General features: G+C 37.6%; 1 protein-coding gene across 1 annotated transcript; it reads left to right on the top strand.

Moving 5' to 3' along the window:
- The first annotated feature begins 1,210 nt into the window (after positions 1-1,210).
- On the top strand, positions 1,211-19,916 carry LOC126297559 (uncharacterized). Its single transcript, XM_049988491.1, has 6 exons — positions 1,211-1,673; positions 1,760-2,135; positions 2,249-2,424; positions 2,523-2,606; positions 2,960-3,036; positions 19,335-19,916. The coding sequence occupies exons 1-6, from the start codon at positions 1,515-1,517 to the stop codon at positions 19,384-19,386; spliced, it is 924 nt and encodes a 307-aa protein (XP_049844448.1). The 5' UTR covers positions 1,211-1,514; the 3' UTR covers positions 19,387-19,916.
- Positions 19,917-21,345: the final 1,429 nt, after the last annotated feature.

The raw sequence follows: 21,345 nt of genomic DNA, 5'->3' as shown, positions 1-21,345 counted from the left end.
TTTTCAACTTGCTCCATTGATATACATCAGTGCCAACTAGCAGCTAATGCCTTTAATTCCTTTGTGTCTTGATTCATAGTGGCTACAGAATAGAAATGATGTCAGTTCTTTCAGACACATATAAACTGATTTGAATTTCACTGATGATGAGATCAGTTACAATGTTATCGTGCAAGTAGTGGCGTACTGATTTGAAAAGATCAGCCGTCGTCAGCTGACGTCGGTTGTCGGCGGAATCCACTGATATCGGTGCCACTGTGACCGCAGCCAATATTCTTTTTACCGATATGTATTGACATGGACAGTAAAACACGAGGAATGACGAGTACTCTGCAGCAATAGCACCACCCTGGCCCACACTGACTGGTACCGCCCTGCAGAAGCACGCTGCACGGTCGCTGCTGGAGCGCTGATAATTTTTCATGTATTACTGTTCCTGTTAATAAATATCAGTAAAACTAATATCGCACTACACAAATCTCGAAGCGTTCTGTGGAATAGGCGCGTAAAATTCCGATTTAAAAATAATTTTGTTTGAAGCGGAAAACAAACTTATGCATTCCATCGACGCTGGGAATCGTATGAAAGACGTGATGAACATGATTTGTTCAGATACAAGTTGTAATAACGAAATTGCAAATATCTGTCAAAACACCAGAGAAAATGCGCCTGACGACCCATAGGAGAGACACTCAGTATAAGTCAAGTGTTTGGTTTACATAAGTTCTGCGCCTTCTGGCTGATTTGGGAAATACCGAGTCACGGGAGGAACACTACTGAGTACCAGTCAAAAAAGACATCTTACATCAGGATTTACGAGCGACAATGGCTATTTGGACGTCTTCATGTCCATTTGCGAATAATTTCCCCAGTCGTCAAGTTCGTCCTGTAACTCGCGAAGGAGATTAAAATGTTAATACTACAGTCGCTTAAGGAGTCACTGTTATTTAGGTTTTTCTCTCTGTCTGTAGCATTTTTTTAGAAGACAGATTGCGAATACAATTCACAGAAGAGTTTCCTCCATTCCGAGTTAGTGCTCTGAACTGAAATACGTAGCGGCTTGCCAATTAAATTTCTTTCTTAGACTGACAGTTGACGGGCCAGCCATTTGTAGCGAGTTATTGCGTGCACAGACGGGTAGTTGCCATTTGACCCGCCTCTGTGATATGTTATACATTCATGAGTGTATGGTCACTATCGATCTATGCAATAAAAAGTGTATTTAATCTACGATGGAGCGTGAAAGCCAAGAAGACTTCCATGAGGAAAGCTAAACGGTCTTGCTCGTGTAATTTTGAAAGGAGCGAACCCACTCGTTGGCATACTAGTATTCGCATATCCACACATCAGTGCGGGCTTTTCTATTTTGGAACAGAACATCTCTGGTCAAAGATGCAAGCGCAGGGAACAGTCATTTGTTGTGCGGCGTGTTTTGCAGACGCTTAGGCTGTTTATTTGTGTCAGCTGTGATTTACTTGTTACATGACGCGCTAAGTAAAAGTGATAGGACAGCCATGGCAACATTTCCAGAAAAACGGAAAGATGAAGTTTCTCCATGCGAAAATGATTTCGGAACTTTTAATCCGGAATTTGCTACAGAATTATCCAACAAATTGGAACACATATCACCAAGAAACGAAGAAGTTTCTACAATTGATATGTATGATGATCGGGTAAGATTTTTGTTGCTACATATGAACGAATTATTGCCTGTATGAATATGTTAATGAATGAAATTTCACTTCTTTCGTTTTCTCAGCTGCACGAGATGACAGCTTCGTATTCAGAAATATCATTCGATTCGCTAACGTCACCTCCAGATGCTTCAATTTTTGAAAATCGGTCGTTTGGTGGATCTCCGTGTTCAGACGAAATGGCTTGCAAGAAGAAGAGTGACTCGGAGGGTGCAAGGTTTGAGCCGCAGGACAGCGATAATAAACGACCTGACAAGCTGGAGCTACAGAGGTGTGCTGAAAGTTCCGCGTTGCAGAAAAAGAATGTACAGTCTATTCATAAGACATTGCAGGATTTGCATTTGGAGGGCACTGTTACTACGGAAGGTGATATGGTGTTATTCGTTGCAGAAGATCTGGAAACCAAAATAAAGCTCTCAAGTCCTATTACAAAGAAAGGTGGTATGTATTACATTTTAGCGTTCTTTTCTAACACTGAAAGTGCTAATGTGTGTTGTCAGTAGACCTACTGGTATTTCTATCGCTGATGTTTGTGGTAACTGTAAACGTTACAGATACGCCTCCGTTTCCTGGATCCCGGATTTCAACTCCTTGTCTTTATAGACAAGCATTAATGCCACAGCTTCCTTCTGTTGATCCCAATGTTCTAAATGATTTGGAGCAGGAAGTGAGGAGGTTAGCTACATCTGTCGATACCCTAACAGAAAACCTAGCAGGGATTTTGCACAGTGTTGGTATACCTATTGAACACATTTTTGCTTCTTTATTTGTCTTAAACTCATAAGTCCAGAGTAATTATGGAATGAATATCTGTCCCTTTTGTTATAGGTATCAGCTATTACAGTTGAGTGTCTGGAAACATACAGGGATGCCGTTTGCAAAACATGTGATGCTGTTGATTCAAATATTAAGGTAAGTTAAAAAAAATATTATCTATAATATTTTGTCACAGTTATATAGTTTAGTTGTCAGTTGTGTAGTTCTCAGTTGCATAGTTCAGTTCACTCCACAACTGTGAAAGATGAAAGGGGGGAAAATAGAATGACAGCATAGAAATGGAAGTTCATTCATAAAAAAGTGATGTTAATCAAGTATCCTGTGAGCAAACAATATGCCATTTAAACTATTTGAGCCAAGTTTTAAAGTGTGTGTGCTCTGTGTCTCCAATATTACTTTGAACTGGTATTCTAATATTTCTATACTACTGTTTGCCTGAATTTCTCTGTTTTATTTATTTGCTTTCTGTAATGTTTTTCATGTTTTAGTTGATGTACCAGCTCATGGCTAAATGTGAAGAGCTGAGCAAGTTCATGACACGGATATACAAACTTTCTGAACAACTGTATCCTTTTGTTTCCGATGTACATTTACTTTTTCTGATAGTATCTCATAGTTTATGAAGGTAGATTACTCATTAAATTTTTTAACTATATTGTAACAGTCCCTAAGCATATTTACCTTCATTTCATGTGCATAAGCATGTAGAGTTGGTGTTTCAGCAATACCACTGTCCAGTTTTGTCCTTTTGTAAGAAAACTTATGTGTTTCCAGAAACCAATAATTTCATTATTACTGTTATACCTTGGTGACTCAGTACCAGATTACAAATCCAAAGGTCTCAGGTTCAATCTCCAGTCACTTATTGCTGCTGTCACCTCTGGCAACGTTTGTAGATGTGAAAAATGCCAAGTTGCACTGTGATTCAGAATTCACATTAAACTGTAGGTTCCCCTATAATTGTCTGGGTAAGTCAGTTCAGAGGTTGGATGAAGGCAGCAGCATACCACCTCCAACAAGACTGTGTCTATTAAAGCACAGTGGTGTTCAAAACCGTATTCGGTTTGGTGACGACTGCTTTACTTACTGTACCCTGAACCACATATGCAATTCTTATTTTAAATTTACAGTTGTATTGAATTTGATACTAATGATCGACAATAACATAAAAAAAGACACAAAGCTTTCATAAAAATAAATTTCAGTTGGTGTAAAAATGGATTTTGTGATGCATATTTGAAAATAAGACTTTTTTTCAAATTTTGCTTTCATTGCTGCTAATTATTGTAAGAGAAGCTTTACATTTATTAACATGGTCAATGGCATGGGCATGTTCTTAGAGCAGATGCAACAATAGAGACAAAGACTGGTTTTAGTTTGAAGAGTAAATGGTAAATGGCTGACAGGATGACACAGGAAGTGATAGCTAGACACCTTGCATGAAGATCTCATGCGTGCACCCTGACCAGACACAAGATAGCATAAAATGATGACATACCGGCAAAACAGTGGACCCTGCCACCTGACTGGTGTGGCAATAAGAGTGGAATATCAGGTATAGAAAGATCTGTTGCCAGAGCAGACAGGGACTTCAGTTAAGGAATCAGAAGTGTTGCTTGGGTGAACCTACAGTTAGAAAATTGGCAGTACTCTATGTTAGACACCTGTTTAGGCATGCACCACTCCCATGTGAAATATTCTCCTTCTTGCTTAGCATTTGTCCTTCATGCTATCAGGGTCCACTGTTTTGGCTGTCTTTCACCATTTTATCTGATCTTGTGTCTGGTCAGGGTGCAAGCATGAGAACTTGAAATTTTCATGCAGGATGTCAGGCTATCATTTTCTGTGTCGTCTTACTCGCCATTTATCATTCGCCTTTCAGACTAAAATCAGTCTTTGTCACTGTTGTTGCCTGTGCTCTAAGAACATGCCCATACCATTATAGATGACTTTTTGTCATAACTTTTTCACATAACTTACAAACCTCATCATTTGTGACATGATTCTGCAGTGTTACTCCAGATGTCCGTTAGAGAATCCTTATTTCCATGACAGCAGGTCACTGTTTCACTTCAGCATTCAGCACCATAAAGTGCAATTAAACAGATTACATATCGGTATACTTTAACAATGTGTAGCTGCCTTGACTTTTCAGTGTTTTTCAATAAGTGGGCAGCACAAATAGCATCTGTTGTCTTACATCTCATCACAGATCCACATTGATTGGTGATGAGAGTGGTGAGACAGATTATTTGTCAGATCATTTTATTGATGATGCTGAAGATCTCCATTGTGTGTGTTAGAAAATGTAACAAGCAGTAGTTGCTATATTCACCTGGGTTACCCTTCTGCTTCCAAATTGGAACTGTTTTACCACAAATCCTGTCAGTTGGGATCCTTCTCTCTTCAACAATTTTGGTTAAGAAAACTGTCAGTCATTCAGTTGAAGGTCCCACTGCATTTCCATTTTTCATTTTATGCAGAGTATCAGCTACCTCATACTTGGTGATTGGTACAGTGGGTACCTTTACAGGTATTGACCCTGGAACTGAAGCCTGTGGAAACTCCTCATTGCAGATTTTCGCAAAGTTTTGCTGCCATCACTCTGCTACTTTTTTCCTAGTGGTGACAAGTTTGCATCTTCATTGTTAATTCCACAGGATTTTTCTGTCTGCTGTTTGTCTATCATGCTGCATTGAAAGTCTGCAGATTTCAAGCTCCCTAGTTGGTGTTTCAAGTTTATCATAAATTTCGCTCAGATGGGCCAGTTTTGCTGCCACCTGTCTTCTTTGCTGCACTCCTAGCTTCATGATAATCATTCCAACTTTTCTCTAGCTTAGAAGCAAGGAACATTTGATATAGCTGCTTATGGCTCAATCTCGATATGTTAAACTCTTTTTGTCAATTAATTAAAAATATCATTCATTAACTAGCAATTCCCATATTTTAAAACATTTGGATTTATTAGCAGGCTATTATGTGGTTGATGAGTTCAGTGCAGAGTCTGATTGAAAAATGTTTTCTGTTTCTTACTTTGTGTACACTGTCATCAGTTTCTTGAATTTGACAGTAGACATATATATTCTCAGATGATCTGGAAGTTGAATATCTCAGTAATAAATTAAATGCCACTGTGTAGTTGTTAATATAATGAAGTATCCCACTTATATGTAATTATGCCCTTTTTTTGCAAAAAATGTGGGTTACTACCTTTGGTTATTGGATATTTGAATTTCTCATAACCTGGATTGAAAATATGTAAACATTATGACCACTTTTAACCATAATGTCCATGGCATTCCCTTTAGGATCCTTGTCCAGTAGTTATTTTCTGACATTTCCTCTAGACATGTATTTGTCCTTCCTCTAAGTTTCACCTTGAAGGCGGAACAGAATGAAAGACATGTATGTTTAGTATGTAAGTACGTTAACACTTTTAAATGAAAATGTTTATCAGAATGCAGCTCATGTACAGAAATGATGAACATGTTGAGATACATGTGACTGCACAGCTAGTGTAGTTTTCACATTTGTCCTAAATCCAAAAAGTAATTCAAATTGAAGTTGAAATCATGTTCTCACATTGTCATTGCATGTACAATGCAGGCTGCAGGTTGATTGGTAAATATTGTTCTTTCAGAGTTGAGAATACACTATTGGGGATTGCTTGAATTTATTATCTATTAATAAGAAGCAAAACAAGTCTTAGTCACTGACACTATTAACTGTGGCTGCATCAAATAGGTACAGGCAGGGTAACAATAAAAATCACAGCTTTTATGAAACTCTCAAGTTTCAGGTAAAAATTCTTCATTGTGACTCTCGTTTATGACTTCTGTAGTAATTTAAAAGTCCAAATCTGCACTAGTATAGATACTAGCTATGAAACCATGGTACACTTGCACAGGCATTTGATGTTGTCGAATCTTAGACAAACATTTACTTGAGTACTGCAAGCTAGTTGGCACCATCTTTGTTCAACATTTCTGTTTGCCTCATTTCTGAAGAGAGGCCTGAAAGTAAGTTCCTTTTGGTGGTGTTTAAATAACAATAAATAAGCAAATATATAATTTAAAAAGGAATTTTCACTTACATAACTTACAAATTGAGATGTTTTTAATAGATTTTTGCTGGGAAAGTGTCTATTTTCAGCTAGTTAGTTTTCTCGTGAATGAATCAAACTGTTAGTAATCCATCCAGGTTGTGTAGAATATTTAGTAATCACTTCTTGTCATTACTTGTAAAGTTTTATAACTCTTGAAAGCTGGTGTCCCGAAACAATTATACCACATGCAGTTACATGAAACAAGCAAATATGAAACTGTATCAGTAAGAGTAAAGACTCCTGTGGGTATGATGATATATCAAGTAGTAAGATGAAGATCAGTGCACCATGTACTGCTTGTGTTCTGTCACCTGTACAAAATGTATTTCAGATGTGGTCAGTTTCCTGACAGATTGAAATACTTGTACCTTAAACAAGTTTTAAAAGAGGTGAAAGAGACGAAGAAGACAATTACAGACCAGTTTCTTTATTATCAGTGTTTTTTTTTAAATTATTGAGAATGCAACAGCAGGAGAGCAGTGGAACTTCATGGTGCACATAATTCATTGTCACACTCAGTTTGGTCCCAGAAAGGAGTATCTACAGAAAATTAAATTTATTATTTTTGTGTTGGGTACTAGTGGAGCTGAACAGTAGGCTGAGGACAGTAGTTTGTTGATTTAACAAAAGCATTTAATAGTGTAGACCACATAGCACTTTAGCATAAATTGGTACGCTATAGAATTTGGGGAAAAGCTCAACAATGTTCATTTCATATAAGGAAAGTAGGGAGCAGAAGGTTGTCCTCTGGGGACAGTGTCAACAAACATACAAGAGCTTTGTCTTACTTCGGTCATGTAAAGTGTGTGCTGACAGAGTTCTGTTCTGCACCCATTCCTTTAACTTGAGATACATCAATCACCTCCCATTAAACATAATTTACTTACTTTTTTGGCCACACAAACAGTCTGTCTTTGGTCCCACCAATCAGCCTCCTCCATCTTCCTCGGTCCATGTATTCTTCTCCAGCTAGTCTTCATCATATTTGTATCCTCTCTGACCCTGTTAATCCCTCTCAGCCATGGTCTTCCCCTCGTTCTGTTGCCTGTGATGATATGGCCTTCTTGACACACAATGTGCCCATACCCCTTTAGTCTCCTCTTCCTATACATAGCCATAATGCCCAGCAGTTTGTACAAATCCTGTGATTTCTTGTTTTTCCTTTTTCTCCAGTCATCTCCATCCTTCACTGCTATTGTGCATGATGTCGAATATAATGTAAACGAATTTGCTAATAGGGTAATTTGTAACATCAGCACATGGCTTTCAGAGAACAGATTAATGCTTAATTGCAACAAAACACATTGCATACAGCTTGTGACAGAACTCTTGTAAATATTGTTGCCTTAGGATGGTCAAACAGTCAGTGAAGTCCACAATGTTAAATTCCCAGGACTGAGGGCAGATGAAAAGCTTTCTTAAAAGTATCATGTTAAAGATCTTGTGCAGAAACTGAATACTGCTGCCTTCACTATAAGCATAAGCTCAGTTGTCACTGATTCTGAAATACAAAGGCTTGTCAACTTTGCTAGCTTTCATACTGTCCCATATGTTATCATTATTTGGGGGCAAATATGTGGACTCAACAAGAATATTCATAGTTCAGAAAAGGAAAGTGAGGCAGATCTGCAGTGTCAGCTCATGAACTGCATTTAGGCCATTGTTCACGTGTCTTGGAATTTGAATACTGGCATCTCTGTACATATATCAATACCGGCATACATACTCCACAAGCCAATGTATGACAAATGGCAAAGGGTACCATGTACCACAACTAGTCATTTCCTTTCCTGTTCCTTTCGCAAATAGAGCAGTGGGAAAAGTGATTGTTTATATTCCTCTGTAAGAGACCTTATTTCTCTTATATTGCCTTTGTGCTCCTTATGTGTAATATATGTTGGTGGCAGTAGATTCATTTTGCAGTCAGCTTCAAATGCCAATTCTCTTAATTTTCTCGCTGGTACTTTATGAACAGAACATTGTCTTCCCTCCAGGTATTCATATTTGAGTTCAAGAAGCATCTTAGTAATCCTCGCATGTTAATTGAACCTGCCAGTAGAAAATATGGCAGCTTGCCTGTGAATTGTTTCCATGTTCTCTTTAAATCCGATCTGGTGGGGATCCCAAACACATGAGCGATACTCAAGAACGGGTCATGCTAGTGTTCTAAACACTGTCTTCTTTACAGATTATCTACACTTTTCTTAAATTCTTCCAATAAACTGAAGTTGAGTACTTGCTTTCCCTGCTGCTGCCCTAATGTTCGCGTTCCATTTTATACCAATCTGCAACATTATGCCTAGATATTTAATTGATGTGACACTGTCAAGCAACACTGTAGAATATATTTTGGTATTTGTGTGGCCTGTGTTATAACAGTTTTTTCATCTTTGGACTAATTACCAGATAGAAAACCAGCATATCGATTTGCCATAGCTTCAGTTTTCAGATTTTAAATAAAACTTTTTTCAAAAACAAGTAAATATTGTGTTCTTGTAAAAAAAATCATGGGAAAGTGAACAGTGCTATTTTAATAACAATAGTGCCATTCAAAAGTAGCAACAAATACACGCCCTAAAAATTGGCACAGCATTGATTAAAAGAGTGGTAGTCTCAACAAAGTTGTGACATTATATAAAGAGGAAACACCTGCAAAGTTCCTTGAGAAAGAAGGTAAATTTGTTTTATATACATATAGTTTTACTGACATGCTATTAACTTGGGATAGTAACTGAACCCTTACTTTTGTACTTACTTCAGGGTGAAAAATTGATACATTCCAAAAATGACGATGCAGAAAACTCATCCACTTGCGACCTTTTGCTGTCACCATTGCTGAACCACTCATTTTCCCTTTGCAATCTTTGCAGGAGGCAATGAGACAGATTTCTTTCGCAGTCTCAGGCTCATATCAGTTGGAATCTCCTACTCCTTCCCCTTCATCAGAATGTTTCAGTTTTTATTTGAAGTCTGTATTTCTTACTGAAATAATAGCAGTAAAAACTGAAAATTATTTATTTCAGGAACTACTTGTTTTGAGCAGTTTTAACAGTTAGGTTAAACTGAACATGTAGAAAAGCTAGTGTAACAGAACTGGTTATTTCAGTGATGACTTCCATCCCTACAGCACACTGTCAGTGCTGTATTCAAACATTATGTGATTGTTTTCCCTACTTATCTGCATTAACTTACATTTTTCTACATTTAGAGCAAGCTGCCATCCATCACACCAATTAGAAATTTTGTCAAAGTCATTTTGTATCCTGCTACAGCTATTCAACAATGATACCTTCCCATACACCACAGTGTCATCAGCAAACAACTCCAGATTGCTGCTTACACTGTCAATAAGATAATTTATCTTTGCAGAGAATAAGTGTTGTTATATCGCTGGCCGGAGTGGCCGTGCGGTTCTAGGCACTACAGTCTGGAACCGCGAGACCACTACGGTCGCAGGTTCGAATCCTGTCTCAGGCATGGATGTGTGTGATGTCCTTAGGTTAGTTAGGTTTAAGTAGTTCTAAGTTCTAGGGGACTAATGACCTCTGAAGTTGAGTCCCATAGTGCTCAGGGACATTTTTTGTTGTTATATCACGATTCCCTGGGGCATTCTGGGTGGTACCCTTGTCTCTGATGAACACTCGCCATTGAGGACAACATACTGGATTGTTTGTGCAGTGTATTCTAATATTAAATGTAGGAGTTTTCAGTCGCTCATCAAAATATTAGATGTGTATTTACATTTCACGGCATGCAGTTGCAGCTGTAGCGGCTCTTAAGTTCTGACAAAGTTGTTTATTGCATCAGAAGTCTTCAAGACACTCACCTATCTATTAACCTAATCCGTATGCATCGATGTTCTTTAACAGCCTGCTAAAGGGTGCCGTGTCAAATGTCTTCTGTAAGTCTAGGAGTATGGAATATGCATGTTGTCCTTCAACCGTGGATCACAGGATCTCATGTGAGAAAAGGGCAAGCAGAGTTTTGCATGTGCAGTGCCTTCTAAATCTCTTCTGATTTGCGGACAAAAACTTTTCCTTTTCAGGGAGATTTATTATATTCAAACTGAGAATACGTTCAAGAATTATGCATGAAAGTGATGTTAAGGATATTGGTCTATAATTTTGTGGGTGAGTTTGCTTACCCTTATTGTATACAGGAATCACCTGCACTTTTTTAGTCACTTGGGGCTTTGTGGTGGGTGATAGATTAGTGATAAATGCGAGCTAAGTAAGGGGCCGGTACTGTGGAGCACTCTCAGAAAAACTGAATTAGCCTTCCATCTGTACCCGGCAACATATTTATTTTCAACTCTTTCGGGTGACACTCTATGCCAGATATGCCTATTATTATGTCTTCCACACGGAAGTGTATGCAATTGTCAGATGATGGTATGTTTATATAATTCTTGAGTGTGAATGTTTTCTTAAACACTAAATTTAAAAACTTAAGCTTTCCTTTTGCTATCTTCTATTGTTACACCAGACTAATCAACAAATTTCTGGATAAAAGCATTCAACCTGCTTTGCAATTTTCTGCAGGACTAAAATTATTTTGGTTTTTTGACAAAATCTTTTGCTAATGTATGACGTGGAAGTTGTTGTATGCTTTGCTTGTTGACCTTCTTACAAGCTCAGATTTCTGCTAACTTTTTCCTGACACCATTCACACATTCTGTTTTGAACTGGGAGTGCAACAGTCTTTGCTTCTTCAGTATTTTATGAAGTTTTGTTATTAAATCACAGTGGGTCTTTCCCACTCGTAATCAAGTTACTCGGGATGTACTCCTCCAGAGCGTGATTTACAGTCGGTTTAAACTTTGCCCATAATTCCTTTGTGTCTGTCGTATTGGAACTGAGTGATGTCCATTCACTGTCTAAGTGGGATGTTAGCAACTTGCGATGTTCGCCTGCTTTATTTCTTGATTGATGGTCCTTGGTCTCGACGTACTGCATTGCGATACTGGCTGAATAATGGGGAGTGGAAGTTCAGCACTAACTACTTTAAATGATGACACCTACAGATGCACATTTGCGTTTTACAGTTCTTTACTTTCATTGTTCACAACCACACAATAATACACAGTTATGTGGCCAACGCAGCGTTGTTTAACCTTTGATAAGTCTCATTAATAGGTTACAAGCAAACATCAACATACTGCTACAAGTGTTTACTGTTGGACATCTACGAGCAGTTAAAAACCACACAGTTCTTGCCGCATAATATGGTACATATTGAACAGATACTGACATTGTTTTAGCACATCGCCTATTACACTTATTTCACAGTTAAGTGGGTGCATTGTTGTTGTTCTACCAATACGGGTTCTTTGTCTGAAACTCGGCCATGGACTGACTGCTTCAGGACCAAAAATCGGGCCATTATATATCATCACAATAATAAGCACTGAAACTACAGACTATTCAATGTTTAATTTACAGAAATTACAATTAACACTTAACTCCTTCAATTAACTGCATACATCAGAAAATTGAGTCTTTTTAACAGTTTCTTCTACTACAAAGGTTAAGCCATATTATTTGTTTAAATCGTAGAATTAACAAATGTAGTTATGCAAACAATACTTTCGATGAAGCTGAAAATTACTTTGGAATTAAAAGCTGGCTTTGCTAACATGTTTTCAAATAAAGCCAAATAGATTCTTTAAGAATACTATTACTTGTTCCTCCAAAAATTTACAACTAAACAGAATTTATATTTGTTTGTATGTCAACAATAGAATTTAAGTTACGAAACAATTACTGATATACCCTATAACAGTAATAGTCAAAATAAATTAGAAAATCAATTACATATACCTGGTGTTATTCTTTAAAACTGAGTGCCAAACTTTCTCTTTTATGAAGATGCAGATTATACTAACTTAAGTTAATGGTAATTAGTAAAAAGTGAAAAAATGAATTTTAAGGAGGCAGATGGCTAAATAAGAGGGGAAATAAAAAATATCCCAGCTTGCTTCATCACAAACTGCTTCTCTGCTCTTTCTAGCAAAAATACTCTCCTATGATATCATGACCACTACTTCCTGTCTCTATACTGGCACTTTTGATAAGGTCAGGTCTGTTTGTAGCCACAAGGACTAAAACATTTCCATTGTGTGCAGACTGTCAAATGAGCTACTCAATAAAGATTTCAGAAAACATTTTCAAGACTACTTTACATGACTGTCTGTCCATAACAGCTGTAATGAGTCCATAGATATCCCAGTCAATACTCGGTAGGTTAAAGTTGCCCCCATCTAATGTTGCATGCGCTGTGTACTTCCATGTTACCGAGTATAAACGTTCTTTGTCATAGTGGTATCAGGTGGCAGTAAAAACATCCAACAACTAACTCCTGTTGCACAAAACACAACTGACTTGTGTTCACCTAAGCCTGTTACTTGCGTACAGATAACTTCACAGTTAGACTCAATTTCCACCTTGATGGACACAATGTTTTCATTGACTACAATGAACACTTCCCTTCCTATTGGATTCTGATCTGTCTTTTTGATAAATATTCCATGCCTGACTAAATATTTTGGAGTTTTGTACATTGGGTTTCAACCACTATTGGTTTTGAGAATAATTTGAGTGTGACAACTTTTCTGGAGAGCAATAAATTCAGGAACTTCCTTATGACTACTTTGACAATTTGCTGTTAAAGTTTTGTCAGTTAAAATGTCTTTACTTTGTACGTGATCTCGTTTTGCTCTCTATTTAATGACGGGCGAACATTAATCAGAGGATCTTAAACTATTGCCTAACCTTAAAAAACACTCGTGTGTACTCCACAAGTACTTTGCTACCCAAGTAGCTGCTGCCTTTGTTAGTGTATATTCCCTCATGAGGTTTGTTGTTGACAGAACTGACTCATTCAAAAGAAAGTGCAATATTCATTCAGTGAACACTTGATGGAAAAATGATTTGCATGGCCGGCCAGAGTGGCCGAGCGGTTCTCGGTGCTACAGTCTGTAACCACGTGACCGCCATGGTCGCAGGTTTGAATCCTGCCTCGGGCATGGATGTGTGTGATGTCCTTAGGTTAGTTAGGTTTAAGTAGTTCTAAGTTCTAGGGGACTTATGACCTCAGCAGTTGAGTCCCATAGTGCTCAGAGCCATTTGAACCATATTTTTGATTTTCATGTGAATGACACTCTCTTAAGCATTGCTCAGAAATATGTGCACTATTCAAAAAGTTTAATTTCCAATAGCCCTCCAGCAGAAGTAGAAAAACAGAGTGATAAACCCCAAGACTTCAGATCTAAATTAAAAGGTCTCCCTGTGGAACACTGCTTCTGTTGCATACAGGAGTACCTCACTGTAGTTGAAAATGTTTCTCTGTAATGTGTTTGTTTTTTATGCTCTCACAATTTCTGTTTGTTTTCTTTTAATTCCTTAGTTTCTTTCGCTTGTAACGTTCATAATCAGCAATTTGTGAACCGTATACAGACTTGTTTCCTGACAACTTAGCTTTAGCTTGTATTGTCCCAGAGAATGAATAGATATCCCAGTGAATAACGGCCTGTAGTTGCAATATTTTATTATTTTGGTGTGTTCACAAAGACACAATCACAAGGAAAAAAAACCATGCACATACATAGTCAGTATGGTTATTAATTACAAACATGATGATGATGTCTAACCTGCTCCCTGTATCCACTGAATCTTGTGTGATTAAGTGAAAAATTCCGCCATGTAGAAATCCATCTCTCAGGGAGGCCACCCAGCAGTTGGATATTTGTAATTTTTTAATTTCAGTCTTCCAAAGTAAGTCAATTCAACTCTCTAAAATTTTTGAGAAAACTGACTTTCAAGTTTTCCAAGGGACTTTAATTATTTGAATTATGACGAATTCCTTGATTGACAGCATGGCTCAGCTGGTGCCATTGGAGAATGGTAATCGTATAATCAATGGATCGCTTGTTTGACTCTTGCTGCGGTCTCTTTTCTCCCAGTTTGGATACCTCCACATTAATATATGAAACTGATCAAATATATCCTAACCAACACATATCCTATCATTATTTTTAAGAAAAATGCATATCTTCTTGTTCCTAATTACATATCACATGTAAAATTCCAGTATTCATTGCAAATATAAATTCTTGATTATCAATATTACATGTAAGATCATTAATAAATTTTGAATTTTTTTTTAATTTAAATAATCTTTTATAAAATATCAATGATCAAGAATTTATATTTCCAGGGCATGTGATTGTAATTAGAAACGAGAAGACGCGTGTTTCTCATTAAAAAATGGTGATTAGATGTGTGTTAATTTTCACATATTTGATGAATTTCATATTTAAATGATGGAGGCATTCAAATTGAGGGTGAGAAGGAGCTATAGCAAGATTCAAACTAGCAATCCGTTGATTGCCCAATTACCAGTCGGTGACACTACAATGTTAGCCATGTGACCTGTCATCAATTTTTTGCCACAGCTTCAGTTAATTACTGTTCTTCAGAAATCTTCAAAGTTGATTTTCTTGAGAATTTTTTGGAGTTACATCAAACTGCTGTGGAATATCAATATTTGATTGCCAGGTGGTATCCTTGTTAGTGATTTCATTATAAAATCATAATTGTGGTTCTATTGTAGTTACGAAATGAATCTGATAGTCTAAACCTACAATTAACATCACCCATTAATGAATTGTGTGATCTTAGATTTGTTCCTCTGTAGTATGTGTCCAGAACAACTATACCTACTGATAGAGTTTGCTACTTAGGGAAGTAAAGTGTGTAGCTTGATGTTGCTTCACTTTATATTATTCATGAGACATCTTCTGTTGTGATTTTGGAGTGTATGAACCAAATGTTTTATGATTTTATGAGTATGTGAAGTTCTGTAAATCTACAGTACATAGATCATGCCATAAATTGTTCTGGTCACTATTACATTACAATAAAGGTTCAAAATGAGCACCAATAACCTCAGTGCAGGGTCAGTATCGATGTGCAGTGAGTCCCATGTTTGCAGGAAAAATCACGGTGTGTTTTGTGTTTGTGTGGCTGTCGTCAGAATTCTTGCAACCAATTCTATTTATGAGTTAACAGGAGTAGAATACACTTTGGCTTTCATGTAGCCCCGGAGAAAGAACTCTAATGGGGCGAAGACCTTGCAGGCCAGTGTACAGATCCTCCCTGGTAGATCAATGATTGGCAAAATTAGTGGTTATTACTGCTCGGACTAGTTCTGCAAAGTGCGTTGGACCCCAATCATGCTGAAACCACTTCATCTTCCTGATATCTAGCCATACCTCTTCGAATATCATTGTCAGGTGAGCATCAAAGAACACTCTGTACATGCCTTGCAGTTTGCTCCATGTGTAGTGCTCATGTTGACCCTGCAACTGTCATGGAAGCACTACTGTTACCCAATTTTTAGTAATTCAGCGTTGCAACATTCTATATATCATAAACTAACATTTGGTGTAACAACTTCTTTTGATCTACTCACGTATTACCTATGCATTCTCAGTGCTCATGCAATATAAGTGTCTTACAAATGGTTTGCTTTACGATTTTTTGCCTCCTGTATCATCCTTGTTAGTTCGAGTACTGAAGATTTGAACACCCTGTATTTAATTTTAATGCTGTATGACATCCTCAGTTTTGAATCTAAGGAAAACTCTTCAGATAAAAGTGCCAACTCAGTTTATAGAAAGTGTCCATACTTGGTCCTTGTAAGACAATTTGGTAAAATATTAGGCTTAGTTAAACAGTTGTCAAGCACACCTTCTTGTGGGAGAGGAACACCTATTCATGTAGCAGTTGTTTTTGTGCTAATGGAAGGAATGTTCTATTGGCTGCAAAATGACTTGTGCTTTATTGACATTTTATTCAATTGCTTTTCGGGAAGAAATACATGTGCTACTAATTGTGCTAGTCTGGTAAAGGTCTCTGAAAACATAAATTATATTCTGAATCTGGTACTCTGAAGTTAGGTACATCTTGTTGATTATCTTCAGAAATAACAAGAGTAATTCCTTTTTAAAATACTGTATCGTAGCTGGTGAAAATTTCTTGTTTTGTCAGCCAGCTAACAACATTATCTTTAAGCAGCATTTCACCAAGTTTCTTGTTTGCGTCATCAGATGAAAACTGAATTCCAGTATTACTTGGCTAATAGAGCAAGAAAAATACATTTGTGAAAGACACTGAGAAAGTCTGCATTGTCACATGCGGAACCAAGATATTCAGTGTTTGTGTGTGTGCATGCAATTTTTTTTTTAAATATGCATATTACCACACAATCAGCCTGAAACTGTAGTCCAACATAATTCAGATGCTAGACCAAAGAGTATTGGTCTGCAGTTTCAGACTTATGCATAGACATTGGCACTCCACTAATTGAATTCCAGCAGCCATATTTACGCACACTGAAAATTGGATGTATACTTCTATGAACTTTAAAGATTGAAATTTTCCCGAAAATTACCCTCTGAAATGATTATCTTTCTCTCAGAAATACCATAACTGTCCAGAATATGTATTTTGGATACTCTTTTCTATGGACCACAGAAGATGGTGCACTGGTTAAAACAATGGACCCACATTTGGGAGAAGAATAGTTTAAATTACTGTCTTGCTATATGCAAAGTGGGTTCTGGCATCATTCATTTGAAGAAGATGAAGTAGACCGAGCGAGGAGGCGCAGTGGTTAGCTCGTTGGACTCGCATTCTGGAGGACGACAGTTCAATCCTACATCCAGCCATCCTGATTTAAGTTTTCTGTGATTTCTGTAAATCACTCCAGGCAAATGCTGAAATGGTTCCTTTGAAAGGGCATGGCCAACTTCCTTCCCGGTCCTTTCCTAATCTGATGAGATGGATGATCTCGCTGTCTGGTCTTCCCCCACAACCACCCGGGTAGGTGCCGAGTTATGAAAACCCGGTTTCTGCTAGACATTTTTGAAACAAATGGCTGATAAATAGTACTTCATTTTCTCATGTGGTCACCGATAATAATCTGGTGGGTGAGTCAGCACACCACTTTCACTTTGCGTGTGTGTGTGTGTGTGTGTGTGTGTGTGTGTGTGTGTGTGTGTGTGTGTGTGTGTGTGTTTTGGGCGTTGGGCAGGGGGAGTTATCTTGATGACTGTAGGAACTGGTGTTGTGGAGCAGGTACATCTGTGCCGGAATGGAGAACACTGCAACGCATGCTCCGATGGACCTGCTCCATTCCAAAGGTTCTGGCTGTAGTGTTTTCACTGCAACTCTCGTGCTCTTGAGCATATCTGTTCATGCACCAAATGGTCCTTTCTCATATGCAGTGAGTCCTGGAGCAGTTTGCAAGCTCTCAACCAGTCTTACCATTGCCATCCCTTGGTCATTGCTATCCAGGATTCCCTACATGCACTCAGACAATGTGTACACTCAGTGACCTTTGTCTGAGCCCCAGGCCTCATCAAGATTCCAGGGAATGAAGTCGTTGATAGTCTGGCCAAACTGGTCACCATTAAACTGACTCTTGAGATCAGTATTCTGGAAACTGACCTCTGATCAGTATTGTGCCATCAAGTTCCAGGAATCTGGAATAGGGAATGGCTCACTCTGACTTCCTCAAACTATCGACAAGTGATAAAGGAGACTACGAATATGTTGACATCCTCCATGGAGGCCTCTCATGAGGAATCTACCATCCTTTGCTGGCTCCACATCAGTCATATTTGGCTGATTTGTGGTCATCTCCTCCATTGTGAGGACCTGCCCCACTGTCATTGTGGTTCCAGTTTTGACAGAGGTCCACATTTTGCTGGACTATCCCAACCTAGCCAGCCTGTGGCTACCCCTGGTGTTAGGAGAGAATGCCTCAGTGGCTGACTTAGTTTTACGTTTTATTCGTAAAGGAGACTTTTACCAGTCTTTTTAAGGCTGTGCCCAGACTGGGCTGTGGCTGTCTGGGTTTGGTGGTCCAGCCTGATCCTTGACCTTCATGCTCTTTTACTCTTCTTCTCCCCTCTTGTGTGGTCTGTTAGACTTGTTCATCTTTTGTCTCCATGTGCTTTTCTTGCCCTATCCATGTTCCTAGTCTTTCCTAGGCAATTTCTGAGTGGAATATCTCTGGTAAGTGCCAGGGGGTGTGGACCATGTGTCCCCTCATTGCCCTCCAGTTTCAGGGATTTCCGGCTACTCCCTAGATGGGGCACCTTGCCTGCCTTTCTTCCTCTGTCCTCCTTTCTTCTTTTTGTCCGTTATCTTGTCTTTGTTGATCTTCTGTAGACCTTGGGGTTGGGTTTTGCATGGTAGACTATCTCTGCTCTACAGTCATACAGACCTGTCTGTTCGAAGAAAAAGGGACTGATGACCTAGAAGTTTGGTGTCTTTAATCAACCAAGCAAGCAAGCATGCCAAAGGTTCCTACAGTCATCAAGGAATGTAAGATCTGAAGGGGAATCTTAGAAGATTGAAACCAGTCATCTGAAAATAAAACTAAACATTTTAAATGCAGTCATGACTGTGTGTATTGAAATAATTTCTAATATTAAGAGATCACTGTTTCTCCTGGAACAATGTTCCAAAAATCTTTAAATACATGACAAAAGGCAGTCTTCCTTTCTTTCTCTTTTACTCAAAATGGCAATAAAATTGTTTCTATGGTTGTCATTTGTTAGACTGAAATATGGAATTGTTCTCTGCCTTGTATAAGCATGTTACTCTAAACAACACACCATGTTACTCTAAACAACACACTGTGTCATTTTGAAATATTATCATATGTTGAATTCCTTATGGTATAACCAGAAAGGCGATCAAGAAACTACTTGATTTATTTGAGAATGCTGTCAGTACATAATGACATGGCACAGAAAATTGCCACCAAGTATTTAAAAGATTTTTAAATATGGCTTGATTTCTGTGGGAACATATGCCAGCTAATAGTGAATGTATGAATCAAGAAATATTCATATAAAACTGGAACTACTTTAGGATGTGTACAAAAATTTTTATTAGCTCATGTCATCCAGTTCAATGTTTCACCAAAGCTATTTTGTCTTTGTTTACACATAATAGTAATTAGAGGACCTCTGTCACTGTACTGAGAGAAAATTATGCAGCACTTTGTTTAAACAATCTGTGATAAATAATTTTATGAAATACATGGAATTTGAGCTCTGTTATTTATCTGTTGGTGTTTTAAAACTTTATTAAGTTAATTTAAATTGTAAATAAGCACATGAAACTGTAGTGTGATGTATGAATTATACATTTCTCTGTATAGACTTTCTTATTCCTTTCTATATCTCTGAATTGTTATTAATAGTATTGTGAATGTTAAAAGTGATCTCTGTAAGACACATAGTATTAAAAATGTTACCTAATCACTATACTGTTTTGCATTTATGAACTTTCCCATTTCTGAACTTTTCCACATGTTGAGGAGTACCCTACTAAATAATTTGCATAACTAACATACTTGTGGTCCCCTTCTGAAGGAAAATATTTGATTCTAGGGCTTAGCAGTGTTTCATGTTATTTCTGCACTTGCAAAAGTCTGGGAGTGGTGATATACATAGTACACTGATATAATTGTTGGGAATATTGACACTGGAATATTGTCAGTTTCATTTATGACAGTGACTTCCATTTTTCACGATTTATCAGATAGATTATTTTTTGACTAATCATTGAATTATTAGACACTTAGTAAATTTTTCTACAGGTCTTTCTTGATATGAGATATAATAATTACGTATCAAATTTTCTATGAGAGAGATAATATTTTAAAATATTTTCCCTTCCTTGTACTGGGTTATGGCTCCCACACATTTATATTCCATTTGCCATTAAAATGATTTGATTTTTTTATGTGTAGATTTATGTGAATCACTTCATTTGCATTACTCCACTTTTCTGCAAGATATTTTTTTTAGTCATGAACAGGGCAAAATAGTTTGAAATATAATGGATGTTTTTTGGTAGTCATTTACATATCCGAAAACCAAAGAACACTGCAGAAATGGGCACAACAGTACATACTGTACATATATTAAATGATATGTATTTTTGTATTGATGAGACATTGAGTTTTTAACATTACATTTTAACGAGGCACACCATTAATTCAGATGAAATTATATTTCATTCTTACACATTTGAAGTGAGGCATATATTTTTAGAGAAGTAGGTCTATAACTGGAAGTTCGTCAAAAATGTCCAATTTACCCATCTTCAGACAACATACTGAAGTTTACTGGGTATATTCTGAGCATCATATAGAATGATTCCACTGGCTTGCTGCTGAGTGTCCTAGATACCTCTCGGCAGCATGCCTCTGACGCAATGCTCCAGTTATCCTGTTCCACGTATAGCTGATGTGCTGGTTGCAAAGCATGTGCTAGACTGGAACATTGCATTTTGGTATGCTCACATTGTACAAATCAGCATCCTGAATAAGCAGCCTGCATGAACAAAGTTGTGCATTATTTGTGTTATTCTTACTCTTGTGTATGTGCTTTGTGTAGTTTTGTTCTTTCTTAAAATGAGTGCCCAAGTGTCTACCCACTGTTTATCCAGTTCTTGTCTTCTTTCTGTTTTTTTTTATTTTTACTTTCCCTAAATTCTCCCAGTAAACTGAAGTTGACCATTCACCTTCCCTACCACAATCTTTGCATGCTTGTTCCATATCATATCCCTTTGCAGCGCTACACCCAGATATTTAAATGATGCGACTGTGTCAAGCAGGACACTACTAATGCTGTATCTGAATATTATGGGTTTGTTTTTGCTTCTTATATGTGTTAACTTACATTTT

The sequence above is a fragment of the Schistocerca gregaria genome, chromosome X (genome assembly GCF_023897955.1).
Source record: "Schistocerca gregaria isolate iqSchGreg1 chromosome X, iqSchGreg1.2, whole genome shotgun sequence".
Classification (NCBI taxonomy): Eukaryota; Metazoa; Arthropoda; class Insecta; order Orthoptera; family Acrididae; genus Schistocerca; species Schistocerca gregaria.
This window is presented reverse-complemented; position numbering and strand designations above follow the sequence as displayed.

Coding starts and splice junctions, on each gene's coding strand:
- LOC126297559 (XM_049988491.1), top strand. CDS start 1,515: ATGGCAACATTTCCAGAAAAACGGAAAGATGAAGTTTCTCCATGCGAA. Junction 2,425..2,522: donor TAGCAGGGATTTTGCACAGT/GTTGGTATACCT, acceptor CTTTTGTTATAG/GTATCAGCTATTACAGTTGA. Junction 2,607..2,959: donor CTGTTGATTCAAATATTAAG/GTAAGTTAAAAA, acceptor TTCATGTTTTAG/TTGATGTACCAGCTCATGGC.